This window comes from Trichoplax adhaerens, genomic scaffold (assembly GCF_000150275.1).
Source record: "Trichoplax adhaerens TRIADscaffold_14 genomic scaffold, whole genome shotgun sequence".
Classification (NCBI taxonomy): Eukaryota; Metazoa; Placozoa; class Uniplacotomia; order Trichoplacea; family Trichoplacidae; genus Trichoplax; species Trichoplax adhaerens.
In genome coordinates, this window is record NW_002060956.1 from 607,103 (window position 1) to 623,353 (window position 16,251).

The following is a 16,251-nucleotide window of genomic DNA, read 5'->3' on the forward strand; positions in this document are numbered from 1 at the left end:
AAATACGAATACATTGCGCATATGCTTAAATTTATCATCGTAATAAATAATAGATAAACATCTATAAACGTATACTTTAATTCGTAAATTTTTCTGGAAAGAGATCTGATGCTTGTCTAATTACCTGTTGATACATTGCTGTATAGGGCTATAATAATATCAATGATGCCATTTTAAATTGAAATACGCTTTATATTTATACGTGTATACAGTATATGTTTCGATTAATTGTATTTAATCTTTGTATGTATAGAGAATGGTATCACATTTGTAATCGAATATGCAAGATAAAAAGAGTTGGGAATCGATATCATTACTGACCCAACTAATTACTGTACTATACTGCATACTGCAATAAGCACAGTAACCTAATACTTGTATGCCTGCTTGTATAAAGTCGAGCTAGAATTAGGATACTGTATCAGCCTGCATATTTTGTAATTTTTCGAAGATATATTTATTTAAAATATGCTGGTAGTGGCTTAAACAGTGCCTGGTACATAAACATACAAGAATGCTTAATAGATTATTCGTGCTAATTAATGGGCAATTTTCATGCAATAGAAAGTCATTCCACTTTCATTCACACATGCTAGATACTTGATGAATCGTGTTCGGTTACGGTTGCCGTGATATTATGGCCGCAAGTTAGCTGGTTACTGCCATCATTTCTAGCAGATTTGATATATACTGCAGCAATACGATAGCTCAAAATTATAATTGTCGCTGTGAATTAATACTGTACTGTATGCTACTTGCCTATATTTAATTTTCACGCATCATAGAAGATGATTTGCTCAATATGATACTATATGCTATATTATGCCCCAATCATGGCAACTTTAGTATCAAAATAACCTTGATGCGAATTTTGGGCCAAGTGATACCGTCGCTAAAAATTCAAAATTTTCACTTGTCTCGTATAGGTAACAGACTAGTATACGGACTAATGTTTCATAATCCCATGTGCTCGCATCTATACTTTCACGTTATTATTAATTATTGACAAACAGCTCTGCTCAGGCAGCCACTGCATGCAATCTTGACTCATTTCCTTCTAATTAAACTCTTATTCTCGTAAGTGCTTTTACTACCTGACTGTGGTGTCTGAAAGGAAGTCTAAAGTATCTACTAGAGTGGTTTTAAGTTTTGGAGTTTTCTAACAATTTATAATGATAGCATGGACGAATTACCTCAGGTTGACTCCGATAACAAGCCCTTGATCTTTCACGATGATGCGATATCTAATCACCCAAACACCCAATCTCCCATCAAGATGAATGAAGATTGCATAGAAGATAATGATATTACAGTAAGAGATCATGAGATCAATCCATTTCAAGCCAGCAGTGATCAAGCTGGTCCGATGGAAAACGATCATGATAGATCTTTAGTTGGCAACATTGTTTATGCTCCAAACCAGATGGAAATCGATACGAATAGCAATTTAAATCGAGGTAAGTTCTACTACAGTAGATGCTATACTAGTACTCGCCAAGTTATCCATGACTTTATCTTCATAGTGATTAGATCAGAGATGGAAATATTGCTAATATACATTCTGTACTATGGCGTTTCTTTCACATGATGAAATTATTATATTCAGACTTCAGCTTAAACATCCCTTGAGATATTGCTGATCCTTGTGTATGCTGTAACACAGATTGCAGAAATGGCTGAGCTTTCTAAGATTGCAACTCTTCTTCCTATCGTTTAACAGATTGTCGTTATAGTCGTATTTGTACTGTACAGTATAGCTAATTAATTATCAACTTAGTCAAATTGTGCTTTCGATATAACTTCGGCCAGTCACATCACTTAACCTACAAAAACCAGGATACATACAGTATAATGGACATGCTCATGTGCCTTATAGTTAGTGCTCCAGCTATGGTATGTTCCCTGGCCTCTAATTTCTAATTTAGTTAATGTTGCCGATTCAATATCGCTAGGTAGACAAGAACTAGAGGATCATTACAATTATAAATTAGTTGGTCATATTGTAGATCTGTATGTCATGTTTGTTATTTCACTCTCTATAATTCTAAGGAAAGGATTTCAGATTTTAAAATATATCTCAAGCAAAGTTAAAAGATTTAGAATTTCCTTGAAATTGTTAATCAGTTCTTTTATTTGATATTGATCGAACAATTGTAGCGGCAGATGAAGTAAAGATAGTGGAATTGACATTTGATACACAAAAGACGAGCTTAAATGCTAATTTGTATGAATCTAGCTCAATCAAACCGGTAGAGAAAGATGTCAGGTAATGCGATAACGCGTTTAGTAAACAGGTTTTGAAGCTCTATTACTAATATAGACGAAGTGAAGTGTCTAATCATGAGTCTATTTCTAAAGTATGCAGAGGTTTTTGCATTATATCTTATACTACATCTTGAATGTGACAAATGTCGTGAGCCATTCCATTATCTATTTGATTAACGTTAGTAAAAGCAATACAGATGAAACATTTGCTGTCTCTGGACAAACGGATACCTTATTACAAGGTAGATGTGAATGTAGTTTGAATTAGTCCGTTTTAAAATTGTTACAATTGCAAGTAAGAGACAGTTTTAAGGTTGCTATAATAATTTATGGTATTATCGATCTTAACAGTATCGTGTAGTGATACGCAGGAAAATAACGAAATGCAAATATCAGAACCAGCAATGGATTATTTTGGTGATGAAGACGGTGAGATAAGGTCAGTGATAATACGAGTAGATGCACTTATAAGCGTTTGAAGTAGGATTTAGTCACATCTTGGATACATTAGTATAGTGACTGATGGAATTAAAATTTCAGGTCTAACACTTCTATCCATAAAGATGAAAGTGAGAACCGCAAGTCTGATGCCCAATGTCAGCCTTTGTTAGCTGATTCCCAGCCGCAGTTAGAATCGAATATGAAAGTTTGTCAAGAAGATGAAAACGCATTAAAAATGCCTATTCATCCATCTGTGCCAGAAGGTCAGAGTGATGAAGATGAGTTACCATCATCTAGTGACTCTAGCGATAATGAAGGATCTGACAGTTGCCGGTCTTTAGATGGCAACGTCGAAGAGATAGGGTAAAGTCTGTCATAAATAATTGCCACTACTGATTGGATCTTTTAAATATTAATTTTTAATGATTGATCCATGGAACAGACCTGATAAATTTCGTTCAGCTCCAACGGTGGAAGGAGAACTAACATTAGAGGTAATAGTTCTTCTGATCAGTCATTTTATCTGTTATGTTGTAACATAGGTTGAAGATAAATTCCTAGATATGATGTTCAATCTGTCATTCTAACTCTCTGACTCATATTAGAATCTACCTGAAGTGGAAGAAATTGATTTCAAATTAGATGAAAGCATTGCTATGCAAAATATTGGATCAATATCTTCAGTGATAGATACCTTAGGTAAATTCGCTTTCTCGTGACAATCTATATATAGGTTATCACATGCGTTAGTTTTTCATAATGATCATTTATTCATATCTACTTCATCCAGTATCTTTCGATTTGTTGTGAATGAGTTACTGACTTTCAATGCATTGACATTAATTATAGTTATTGTGAAGGCCAACGCACTAGCTCCTGCACTAGATATCGATTCTCTATTATTTCTGGAAAATAGACTCTGCATAGGAAAGGTCGGTACTTACGCTTTCTGTAGCTTTTTATTAAACACCGGATTTCGATAGCTATTTACAAAGTAGTTGTTATATGCTTATTGATATACTCGTACTATTTGCATCAATAACTTTTCTCACTATCTAGGATTTGTGTATCCGATATAAATTCATTCTGAAAGCTTCATTAAAGTGACGAGTGAATATGTTATTGATATTATATTATGCTAATTTCGTATCATACTGTGTAGATCTTTGAAACATTTGGCCCTGTAAATTCTCCTTATTACTCTCTCCGATTTAATTCGAAATCGGCGATAGAAAGAATGGACCTTATTCCATCTATCGTAGTATATTCTGCGCCTGAGGTAAAGGATTTCACAGGCTATGTCTTAATCGAACAATTACGCCGGTTAGTTGCTACCAATTGGATTGTAGATTACCCATATATTATACTTAATAAAGCAGTTATTTAAGAAACAAAACAGTATTCCTAATGTATCGGTGTGATTTTGTTGGATAGGGTTAAAGGCTCCGATGCATCCTGGAAAAATGATATCGAGCCACCACCTGATGTTAGGAGTTATTCTCTACGAATAAAAGCTATCGTAACGTGCACTGAAAGCTTGGTAGTTAAAATTGATCTTTTTTTTACAGCATATTGAGTATTCTGATGATGAAAAAGAAAGGCAAGAAAAAGCACGCTTAAGAAATAATGGCAAGGATAACCTGTAAATGGACTATTTGTCTATATGCTCTCGTTAAGATTTTGCATGCTATTATTTCATAATTTTATAATTTTACGACTAACATTGAACTTCCTTATCAGACCCCAGAGTGATAAAAAACCCAAGAGTAACAAGCGTAGAGGTAATAAAAGGCAATATGATAGACAACATGGCGTTAATCAAACCGGATTTAATAGAGGTATGCAGTATTATTTCAGAGTTCAAATTATGTAATATTTAAAAGGTCCAATAGAACCATTTCCGATGTTAAAATATCTTACAGGTCACACACGCAATAGCTACGGACTTTTTGGGTCTAACAGTAAACTGCAACAGAATTCTTGGAATAACCCTCGTAACCGCTCTGATAAATCTGATTTTACGCCTACATCATTTAATTTTAATGGAAATTACGCCTATCAAATGCCTGTTCAATTTAGTAATAATTCGTACACATATCCACTTAATGCAACGCCTACAAATTCTAATCAACCTTCAAGTTATATGCCTAGTCATTCGATGATTCCTGGGCAATCCCAACTAGGCTATACCTACAATGAACAATCTAGGCCGACAGTGCCACAGTTTTCGAGCCCCTACGAAATGTATCAATCGTATAGCTCGACAGGAACTGTGTCTTATAACCAGCCATGGTTACCGCCAGATCCTAAGGCAGATCATGAGCAGTGATAGCCTACTACTTACATCTACTCAAACAGTTTTAACTTACACAATGGCTAATGTAAGATATTGATCATAGTTTCATAGATGTTAGACATATACACGTATATATATATATTTTATTATAAAAGTTTATGATGCTTTTGTATTTATATGATATATACTATATATAGTCATATCACAGTAAAAGTATAGATACTACATATGTAGCAATAAAATGTCATTATGGTTGAATTTACTTCGTTATTTCGGGATAGAAATCCAAAAAAGGCATACATTTGATGTCAATGGTACGAGTATCGTTCTATCTGCTACATAACATACTGTAGATGTAGCTTACATGACTCGTAGCCATTACTGTAATTAATATAATGCGAGATAAGTAAAAATATATTTATTTTGTAACTGGTATCTATCGTAGTATATAAGTTACGTAACATTTCCACGGATATAAAGTATGAATGCCAAATATCAACTCTTCTAAGTGATATCTATTTTGGCTTATAATGGCCATATAATAATATAGTAACATAGAAGTATATCAACATTTATAAGATATATATTCATCAAACGCGTTTTATGCTGCTGTAGTGATTTTATTTCCTTTTATAGCTAAGAAACACATTTACATTATTTGCAGTTGAATAAAAATACGTCACATTAGAAATCTCGTAACATCATACCAGTCTGATACCACAAGATATCCTTCAGTTATTACTGTAATTATAAATTTAAAATCATAACATCTTTAATTTATTTATCTCCGTAGCTTTCTTAAGAATTCGAGCTCCAATTTTTGCTACTCTTATAAATATTAAGTGATAAATCAGATCTTTATAGTACCGTTTGATATCTATAGTTGATAATACGCTTTAATGATAAGAGTACAGCGTAACATTCAATTATAAATCGTAGTCACTACAGTCAAACGTTATACAAATTTATTACAAAGCAGCAAATACTTATCGCTAGAAAAATATCACGGAAGTATGATACAGCTTATTTTACAACTATACTAACCGGCATACCAATAGATTCTTAATTAAATAAATGAGACAATAGTTTATCTTTATTATTAGCATTAAGTAAAAATTATGTTATGAAGACCAATTCGGTGTTGAGAATGTGGGTTTCTCTTTCTGCCAAATCATTTGACCGAAGTGATAAGTCACAGCTAACGTACCCCCAATTGCTGCAGCTAAAGCAGTCGCTCTAATTCCACCTATAGATCAATTGAAATAGATGCTATGAATTGAAACTGTTCACATTTAATATTATTATCAGGAAATAAAGTACTGTGCTAATGTAATTGGTACAAGAAACGATGTAGTGTTGCATGTCGTATTTAGAACATACCAGTAGATTTGAAAATAGCGCCGGTCAAGACAGCAGCACCGACTGTGTTGTAGGGATTATCTTCATCTTCTTTCTGGGTGACTTTACCTAGAATTGTCTCTGTACACGTATACAATAATGCTACATGTACATAGTGACAAACAAACACATATTAATACAGCAAAGTATCCAATATAGAGAGTAGAATCGATATGTTCAATTTACAAATACTGTACTGTCTAGATGAAGCGATACATATACAAGTATATTGGGTATTCATACAGTGAGGAAACATTGCTAATTAACTATAATCTATCAAGTAAATTGATTTGTCACTTTTATGTGGGTAGGATTAAAATACAACGTTTAAAATTGGCTGTACAGCAAATAATATTGTTACGTAATCAGTATATCACGCACGCTATGGTTAGATGCAATCAGATTCAAGATGATTTACCTATACAGCCCAAGCTGTTGCCAACGAAGGGTCCTCTTCGTGTGCAACTATTTAAAATGCCGTTAATTCTAAGTTTCATTGTATTTCCGTGAGGAGTTCTTAAACCTTCGAACAAACCCCACGCTCCACCACATGTAATACCTATTAATAACCGATTAATATTTGGTAAGGCGAAAAATTATAAAAAATCAAGTGATGTAAGCATTCTCCCTTAGGTTAATATGTAGCACATTATAATATGATCATTCAATCTTAATATGGTTAATGCTTTTTAGGCTACTCTAGTAGTCACGTTAAATGATTATTTAATGAGTACCAATCATATAAGATGATCCAACATTAGAGAACATCCTTTCACCCCAACTTCTCCTTTTGACGGGTTCACCAGCAAATATGAACTCTGAACCATCCTGATGAGATAAGTAAAACGAAACGCTATTAGTGATAAATCATTAATCGACTTTTTTTGCATTTCAAGTGTTCAGAAAGTATAGTCCATTTAAAAGTCTCCTTCCATACAGTAATAGCAGCCTTAACATACCTGATGTAAGGAGCGAGGATCGATATTCATATATGGAGAAAGCAAGGCCTTATTCGTGGATGATACTGTTTTGATGATAGGTAAAAAAAATAACATGAGGTTTGGTGAACGTCTGGCTATCAATCGAGTACATTACGAATGTAATTTTACAAGTTAAGTAGGAGCAACCAATAGTGACTATCCGTGGCAGTAATATTGTCATCTTTTATAGCTCATATTTTACAGTCCGTGATAAATCATATCGCTAACAATGCAATTGGACTACAGCCGTTGATGAAATTGCTTTCCAAATAGCAATGTCATCGATACAGAGATTATTTAATATTCATGATTGAGCGCAATCCTTGGTCAAAATTGAGCAACAGTTGCTCAAAAGCGTTCGCAGGAGTAATAAAAGGGGTCCTACTTTAATATAACTGTATTAACCTGACTGTTGCGATAATTCCTACAATCATTTAAAGATGTGATTTTTAAAATTATTGATGTCCAGATGTACTCTACAATATGATGCAATCGGCCATTCGCATAATCTGTGCATACAGGCGATTGAATAATATAGTCTAGTAGTATAATACTGTATTTTCAAGCTAGCTAGTTCAAAGCGGTCAAATTTTCACTTTAATAGATATGTGAATGGTTGAACGTCATAAAACTGGGATTAGTAACTCAAGTTACGGATCCAATAGAATGGATATAACACGTTGATTAATTACCTTCGAAATTCACCTAGTAAGAATTTTTACTCAACTCATGATCCACATAAGATATGGTGAGTACTGGTGATGGTGGTCTAATGAATCAGTATTACGGCTATAGTCAATCCTCGATTTCAAATTCAATTGGATTAGATTATCATTTTGTTGAATTTTCAAAGTTTACTTATGACTAGAAAGGAAAAATTATTCTACATCATTGTTGATGGAAAAAGTTGAAGGATCGATATCCTATTCAAGTTGAACATCTGTGTCTCAAACATGAATCGTCTACAGAGTACATCCTGCCTGTCTATAGTAGAGTACAGTCATGAAATGGTGTCCACTGATAGCGTGGATTTAATATCGATCTTTGTAGAGAAATGATACTCCTTGTCACACATGTCTTCAAGATAGGCAGCAACTGTTACTAATAACACCTGCCTTTTGGTGACAATAAGCAATGGCTTCAATGATGGATCATTCAACTGGCACGACAGCAAAAGCAAGCGCGATGCCTGCTTGCACTAAGCTGCCATAACACCATGTGCGAGTATAAGGCGTATGATGCAATGAGCTACTTTCATCAATCATGTCATGTCCAAATCGACCATCATTTCATTGCGTAGTATCCAATTGTAAAATAGAATTCTATCTCAATACTTACATGATGCAGACATGGTTGGATCTGTTGACGAATAGTCTCTTGAATAGCCATCTTTTCCGTAGTCGTCAGACATGATGTGGACTTGTCGCTTTGCTTGCACTTGGTAGCCGCCGCTTCGCCCAATTTTTTACAACATGGACACTGGACAGATTGGATATTGACTTGATGGATTGCGATCTGGATACAGTGTACAGTGCCCGGACTGTACTGTACACTGTACACTGTACTGGGTTCGTTATTACAGTGCAGTACGGCATGGACACTGGACAGATTGGATATTGACTTGATGGATTGCGATCTGGATACAGTGTACTGGGTTCGTTACAGTGCAGTACGGCCATGGACACTGGATAGATGGGATATTGACTTGATGGATTGCGATCTGGATACAGTGTACCGGGTTCGTTTTTACAGTGCAGTACGGCCATGGACACTGCCCGGACTGTACTGTACACTGTACACTGTACTAGGTTCGTTAGTAAATCGTTACAGACTTGCAGTACTGTACAGTACGGGTACTGGTACCGGTACAACATGGACACTGGACAGACTGGATATTGACTTGATGGATTGCGATCTGGATACAGTGTACAGTGCCCGGACTGTACTGTACATTGTACACTGTACTGGGTTCGTTATTACAGTGCAGTACGGCATGGACACTGGACAGATTGGATATTGACTTGATGGATTGCGATCTGGATACAGTGTACTGGGTTCGTTTTTACAGTGCAGTACGGCCATGGACACTGGATAGATGGGATATTGACTTGATGGATTGCGATCTGGATACAGTGTACCGGGTTCGTTACAGTGCAGTACGGCCATGGACACTGCCCGGACTGTACTGTACACTGTACACTGTACTAGGTTCGTTAGTAAATCGTTACAGACTTGCAGTACTGTACAGTACGGGTACTGGTACCGGTACAACATGGACACTGGACAGACTGGATATTGACTTGATGGATTGCGATCTGGATACAGTGTACAGTGCCCGGACTGTACTGTACACTGTACACTGTACTGGGTTCGTTATTACAGTGCAGTACGGCATGGACACTGGACAGATTGGATATTGACTTGATGGATTGCGATCTGGATACAGTGTACTGGGTTCGTTTTTACAGTGCAGTACGGCCATGGACACTGGACAGAAGAGATATTGATTTGATGGATTGCGATCTGGATACAGTGTACACTGTACAGTGCCCGGACTGTACTGTACACTGTACACTGTACTAGGTTCGTTAGTAAATCGTTACAGACTTGCAGTACAGTACGGGTACTGGTACCGGTACAACATGGACACTGGACAGACTGGATATTGACTTGATGGATTGCGATCTGGATACAGTGTACAGTGCCCGGACTGTACTGTACACTGTACACTGTACTGGGTTCTGGCAACCAAGGACCTGGTTACAATAACCAGTACGGGTACTAGGTACTGTATTAGATCAGCAAAACGTACAAAAATGGATTATTAACTTAAGTTAAATTAAAGGGCCTTGTCCTCGTGACTCTAGTCCGTCCCCTTTGGCATTTCAGGCATACTAAACAGTCAAAAAAGAATAGAGTACAGTATGGTCATTTTCTGGTACGCAGTCCATGACCAATTGACCATGACGGTACGGTACACTACTGTAGGTGCGCACGTGGTGGGTTGAACCACCGTACCAAAATCAACCTTATACAGTACTTTATACTGCCACTAGTACTGTACTCTAGATAGACCTGTCAGAGGTTCGGTGAGCGTGATCTTTTTCTTATTCCATTCTTGAAGATCAAGTCAAACACTTTAGAATTAACCAATGTAACATAATAGTATACATCTATGAGAGCTTACTATTTCCACATATCAAAAATTTTTCGGATTTTGTCAAAAGTTGCGCTCGTACAGAATATTACAGAATGTGCTAATTGATCGGTTTGGAAAGGATCACAGTGTACAGTACTGTACACTGTGGGGGCTTTCTTCTAGTAGTCCATGGCCTTGACTGCGCGCGCAATGGCGGAATCGACTGATGGTCACATTATTTTCTGTCTGTCAATCGGTCTGTTTGTACTTCAAACTGGTCCTAGCTGCACTGTACTGGAAGAAAACGAAAGAGAAGGACAAGAAGCCGCCATTTACTTCACTATGCTGAAAACAGAGGGCCGACAATTTTACTGATCATTTCAACTCAAACGTCTATCCGAAACGATACCCTATATGTAGACTGTCTATGATTGTCATCCTAATGACCTGCTTGCTTGCTTTTGTAGAATACAGTATTAGAATGATCAGCAACATAATTGAACGAGCTAGGCACCAATAACATTATATTGGCAGAACTATCAATATACAGCTCAGTAGAACATGGCGTGTTCACGGCCTAGGCTTAGCTCAGCTATACATCAGCACACTAAACTAAACCATAAATAGACATATCGATCGACGAGAAAACGATCTGGATAGCTCTACCTTTCAAATTGAAGTCATCAATACGCTAATAGCCTAATACTGCAAATTTCTCATAGCAATGTCACTCAAATTCAATTACTACACTCTCCATCTCTTGTGATGTAGTATACCATGTAGGGTATTAGCCCAACAATGAATAGATTCTCGCAAGTAAGAATCGATTTAATACTTTAATCTTGAAAATCCCCTCTCAACATAATTAGACGTCATGTAAACTACTTTCATTCCCCCCCCCCAAAATATGGGATATTATTTTACAAATTGTGCCTTGTGATAATACTCTACCTTGTCGTTCCGCACCTATTAAGGAAGATTGATATAGAAAGGATCAATGCATGAGCCAGTAGATGCGCATATGTTGCTTTCATCATGTTATCAAATAGGAGGTTAAGAATGATGACTCATGGATGGCCATCATAATTTACCATTTATACAATTTAGAGATTAAATCGTTTTCCGTAGGATAGAATATGATGTCAATCACTTACATACCTGGTCACTGACATAGAGATACATCTGTATGCTAATCAATCAATCCTTATTACATTATAATAAGCTTTATAAAGTAAGTAACTAGTATCATATCATATATTACAGAGCGAGAAAGAGAAAATAATTTTATTATCCAATAAACTTCAATACCATGAAATTTCTCATAAAAACCTGAATATTTCAGTTTTCAGTCACAGCCACACATTAATTTGGCTTAAGAAATAAATCATGCATGTTACAATGTTAAAGGAAAAAATAACATATACTTTTAAATCGACTCATAACAAGGTGCGGGGTTTTATAGCTTGTACAATATGTATCAAAAATAAAATTGTTATAATTTTTACAGCGAGCTGACAGCGTTCTTGATGGACTGTATTTTGAGCGACCTCAGTAATATTCATAGTCCAAAAGTCTTACTAATTGAATCGAATGAACTACTGGAAAATGCAATCTAGTTACGGTTTGAGTAAATTGTACATAGGTCGAGTCTAATTTTTTTCGCTTGATCAGGTATAAAATAGCTAAAGTGTATCACATATATTGCATAAAACAATCTACTAGTCCTATAAGAGGACTTAAAATTGCAATGTAAAACCCAAACAGTCATTTTATAACATTTACGTAATCTTTCATGAATAATAATCACATACACTACATCCAAGCCAGAAATATGCTATTAATTTAGCTTACAAATATATTTAAACATGGCGCTATAATGAGATTTTAAAGCTCTTCGGTTGTATGTTAAATATATTAAGCGATGTTATAATGAAATTATTAAAACAGCGAAGGAATATCAAGCCACATGGGGAGTATAATTCAGTATACAAGTCACTCTGATCATTAATTTGTATTTAATACTTAAATTTTATCAATAAATTAACATAAAATTAAATTGCCGATTAAAAAGCTCTCACCGTTATTTGATCGAGTAAGTGCGAAAATAAGGCTGTCTAACCATTTTAAAGTTAAGCCGTTAACTATCTAAACATGAAGTATAATAGAGTGAGTACTTTATTAATTTTCCCTATGCTATCTTCAATCGTCATTTACTACACTGGAAGCGTGAACAATATGAAGTATTTACTGTGCTGCTTTGCGGTAAAGTAATGAGGCGAAAAGTCGCTTCGTTTATTGTATTCTTGTGTAACATGTTGAAAGCTTTACCGCACAAATAATTTACTCACATTAAAAGAAAAGCTACGAAAAGAAATCATTTTTTTTTACTCAGGCGAGAAGAAGATCATACTCATTTTAAATGCGAAATTAGGTTACGACAAAAAGGCTATCCTCATCATATGTATGTATATCATTAGCCATCTTGCTTTACAACTGCTAGATTGAGAAGCACTCCTGTTTTACCTGCGCTTAATAAAAAGTGAATAAATAGGCCACTGATAAATTGCGCATCCGAACACAAGCAATCTGCATTTGCTTTAATTAAACAGGCACCGTGGGAATATCATGTTAATTTAAATTTCCATTTATGATATTCTTTAGCTCTGGTACTGACTAGTCATATATAATCCGATAAAATGTAAGTCGATGTACATTGTACAGTTCTGGCAAAGGTGAATGATTTAGTATGCGATCATTAGGTAGCAACAATATAGATTATTTTATTTATATTATTATTATAAGGATATATGTTACTGTATTACTATTAATTATTTCTAGACAGCCATACATTTCATTAGATATTGATGACTAAATCATTTTGTATCTATCTCAGTCAATAACTACTATGTGAAATATAGTGATTTCTTTGAAGAAAAATTGATCCCTTTACCCTGATATTACACCATGAAGTTATTCATAATGAAGACTAAGCGAGTCGATACAGTAATACATTTAGCCTTGAAGAATCTTGAGGTATATAAATACCAAAACTCATTCATTGCAATGACGATTACGCTTACTGTTTAATAACGACAGCTGTGAAGTCGATAATGCGAAGTCTTCTACATGATCAATCTGTGATTAGTAAAATTTTGCCTTATAAGTACAATATTTAAACTCGCTGACTATAGTTACGATTTAATGGACTCATTTTCATGATATTAAATAAAGCTGTATTAAATATCACGTAATATAATTTGATCTTCTTAGAGAACAATTTCTTTTGTAAGCCTGTGACGCCCTTTATTTTAGAAAAAGATTAGTTTTACATTCTCGCATGCTCTTAATATAAAGGTGAGCACAACAGTGTTGTACAGCCGAATACTGAAATAGGAGAGAAGAGCTAATTTGCACTTCTAAAGTACTCGCTCATATACCTTATAATATTTATGGCCTTACAAGCAATAGGATGATAAAAATATTATATTTAAATAACTGCAGTACCTATATATTACTTCTATGCCTTGTTTACAGATTAACTATATTATAATACGTCTATCGGTGACGACATAGAACCATAGTATAGCTTAGCATACGTTATTTATGGTAATTCATGCTCAGAAAAAGATTACTAGATACTTCAGTCTCTAACATAATACACAAGAAGTATTTACAAATTTATCCTTATTCTGCAATACGATGTTCAGTTTCTTTACACTGATATTCCAATTTTCTGATAACAGTGAAATAGTTTCAAGTTAAATTACTGCATGAACTATGAACTGAGCAGGGTAACTATTTGAAAAGATTACGCCTATTAAAATTTGATTCTTTAATAATGTTGGATATTTTTTAAACTAATATTTTACATTCATCTCATCTTTCGCACGAGCTTTAGTTTCTGACGATACTGAAATTGTTTCAAACCAAAATTACTACATTAAATGTATATTGTATCTATTGCTTGAAAATATTGCCTCAATTATATTTCCATTTATTAAAAGCATTTTACAATACTTTTCAATCAAATATTTCACTTTATCCCATCTTTTACAAGAGTTTTAATCTACTGACAATGTTGAAATAATTTCAAATCAAGCCGCTGAGTATTGAGTTTAGTACTGAGTTTTAATTACAATCTATTACTTTAAAAGATTATCAATATTATCCAACTATATTTCACTTATATTAAATCCATCCGTGACAAATTTAATCATGAACATGAAGATTTTTGCCATCAAATTGATTCCCGTAAATTACGATAGTAATTATTATTCCAATTCTCCATGATAAAATCAATCATATTTTATTTTATTAATATTTAATGATCCAATTCCAATCACGTTATAATTAGTCAGTGGCGTTATTTCACGTATGCTCGTGACTGATGTTCAAGGAGAAAACTATCAAGGCGATCATAATAATATAAAATCAATTGAACATATTCAATTACGGGAAATGTTGACTATTACAAAACTACATCATTCTAGATCATTATTTTATCGATTTGAAATCATCTGAATTGATGATTGACGCAATAAAATCGTCATAATATTAATTACTCAACCTCAATAATGACTGATGGTATCTGATGAACTTTTGTTTCAACAGATACATTCTAGATCCTGGCATTAATATTAATCTATAGTATAGGTCAAGGTAGCTGGGTCACTACTACAATAACAGTCAAATGTACATCATTAAATAGTAACGTCGACACTAATCTCAATGACAATATACTATTTAAAAGGATATTTTTCTTATCGTTTATTTATTTATTATCTCTATAAATAGTGATGATACGAGAAAATAAATTAAACAAACTCAACCTAGTGTACTAACAATGTCATTCTAGGAAAGAGTGAGTAAACTGAGTAGTATAAACTAGCTAATAATAATTTACATCAAAGATACCGGCAAGCCTTTGATAGCTGCCGCTTAATAAAACATAATGATTATTTAACCACTCCTTCCTCATAAACTGATCTTGTATACTAACATCATTAGCTTTATTCTTATTGACACTAGAGTAGTCAAGGATAGAGTAGATAAAGTTGGAAAGTTTCCAGCATTAACAACGGTGCTAGTCTTAATATTTTAATCTATCTTCAATAAAGCGACAACATTAGTTTTAGATTCAATAAAAAATAAATGTCACCTCTCTACATCATTGTAGTTGACGATATTTTTATGTAAAGAAACTGCAAACAAGTTGACAGCGATGGCATTTAGTGAAGAAAATCACACATTAATGCTAGATTGATCAAAGTGCGTCAGTAAAGTTATTTTAGATAGGACCAAGTTGTTATTTTACAAAGAATGGTTGCTACTGGTCAAGCAAAGAGTACAGTATTATTGTGACCATGATATAAACGCAAAAGCATTCGTTTAAAGCTATGCCGATGTAGCATACTACTACTATTGCTACCGTAGCCAATAAAAAACAGTATTAATCAATACTAGTCCCGTTACTGAGTCAAGTAGACGTTTTACTTTGTTCCGGGTAGCATTAACAGATTATTGATTGCTGTAGACCAGCCAACAAATTATCAGTGATTAAATGAATAGCGGATAGTTGCTAAATTGTCTGCATATAATGTATCTCTAGTCATGACAGGTATTACACAAGCATGAGTTGAGCGACATGATAAAATTCTTAAATTGGATTCGAATGAGTAATGACGATAGAATGTGATCATTTACGGAGAATATCATCCGTCATTATTAATGTC

General features: G+C 34.4%; 2 protein-coding genes across 2 annotated transcripts; one reads left to right on the plus strand and one right to left on the minus strand.

Annotated features, from left to right (window-relative positions):
• Nucleotides 1-1,180: 1,180 nt before the first annotated feature.
• Nucleotides 1,181-5,035, plus strand: TRIADDRAFT_60177 (uncharacterized protein; the record flags this gene model as incomplete). The annotated part of the gene is made up of 13 exons (XM_002116134.1): nt 1,181-1,457; nt 2,158-2,266; nt 2,449-2,507; nt 2,617-2,704; nt 2,806-3,069; nt 3,149-3,200; nt 3,312-3,405; nt 3,556-3,638; nt 3,869-4,029; nt 4,141-4,192; nt 4,275-4,348; nt 4,447-4,544; nt 4,629-5,035. The coding sequence occupies 13 exons, from the start codon at nt 1,181-1,183 to the stop codon at nt 5,033-5,035; spliced, it is 1,818 nt and encodes a 605-aa protein (XP_002116170.1).
• A 1,088-nt stretch (nt 5,036-6,123) lies between these two features.
• Nucleotides 6,124-8,791, minus strand: TRIADDRAFT_60178 (uncharacterized protein; the record flags this gene model as incomplete). Its single annotated transcript, XM_002116227.1, has 6 exons — nt 6,124-6,248; nt 6,383-6,481; nt 6,819-6,959; nt 7,135-7,228; nt 7,360-7,424; nt 8,719-8,791. 6 exons carry the CDS (start codon nt 8,789-8,791, stop codon nt 6,124-6,126), a joined length of 597 nt encoding a protein of 198 aa, XP_002116263.1.
• Nucleotides 8,792-16,251: the final 7,460 nt, after the last annotated feature.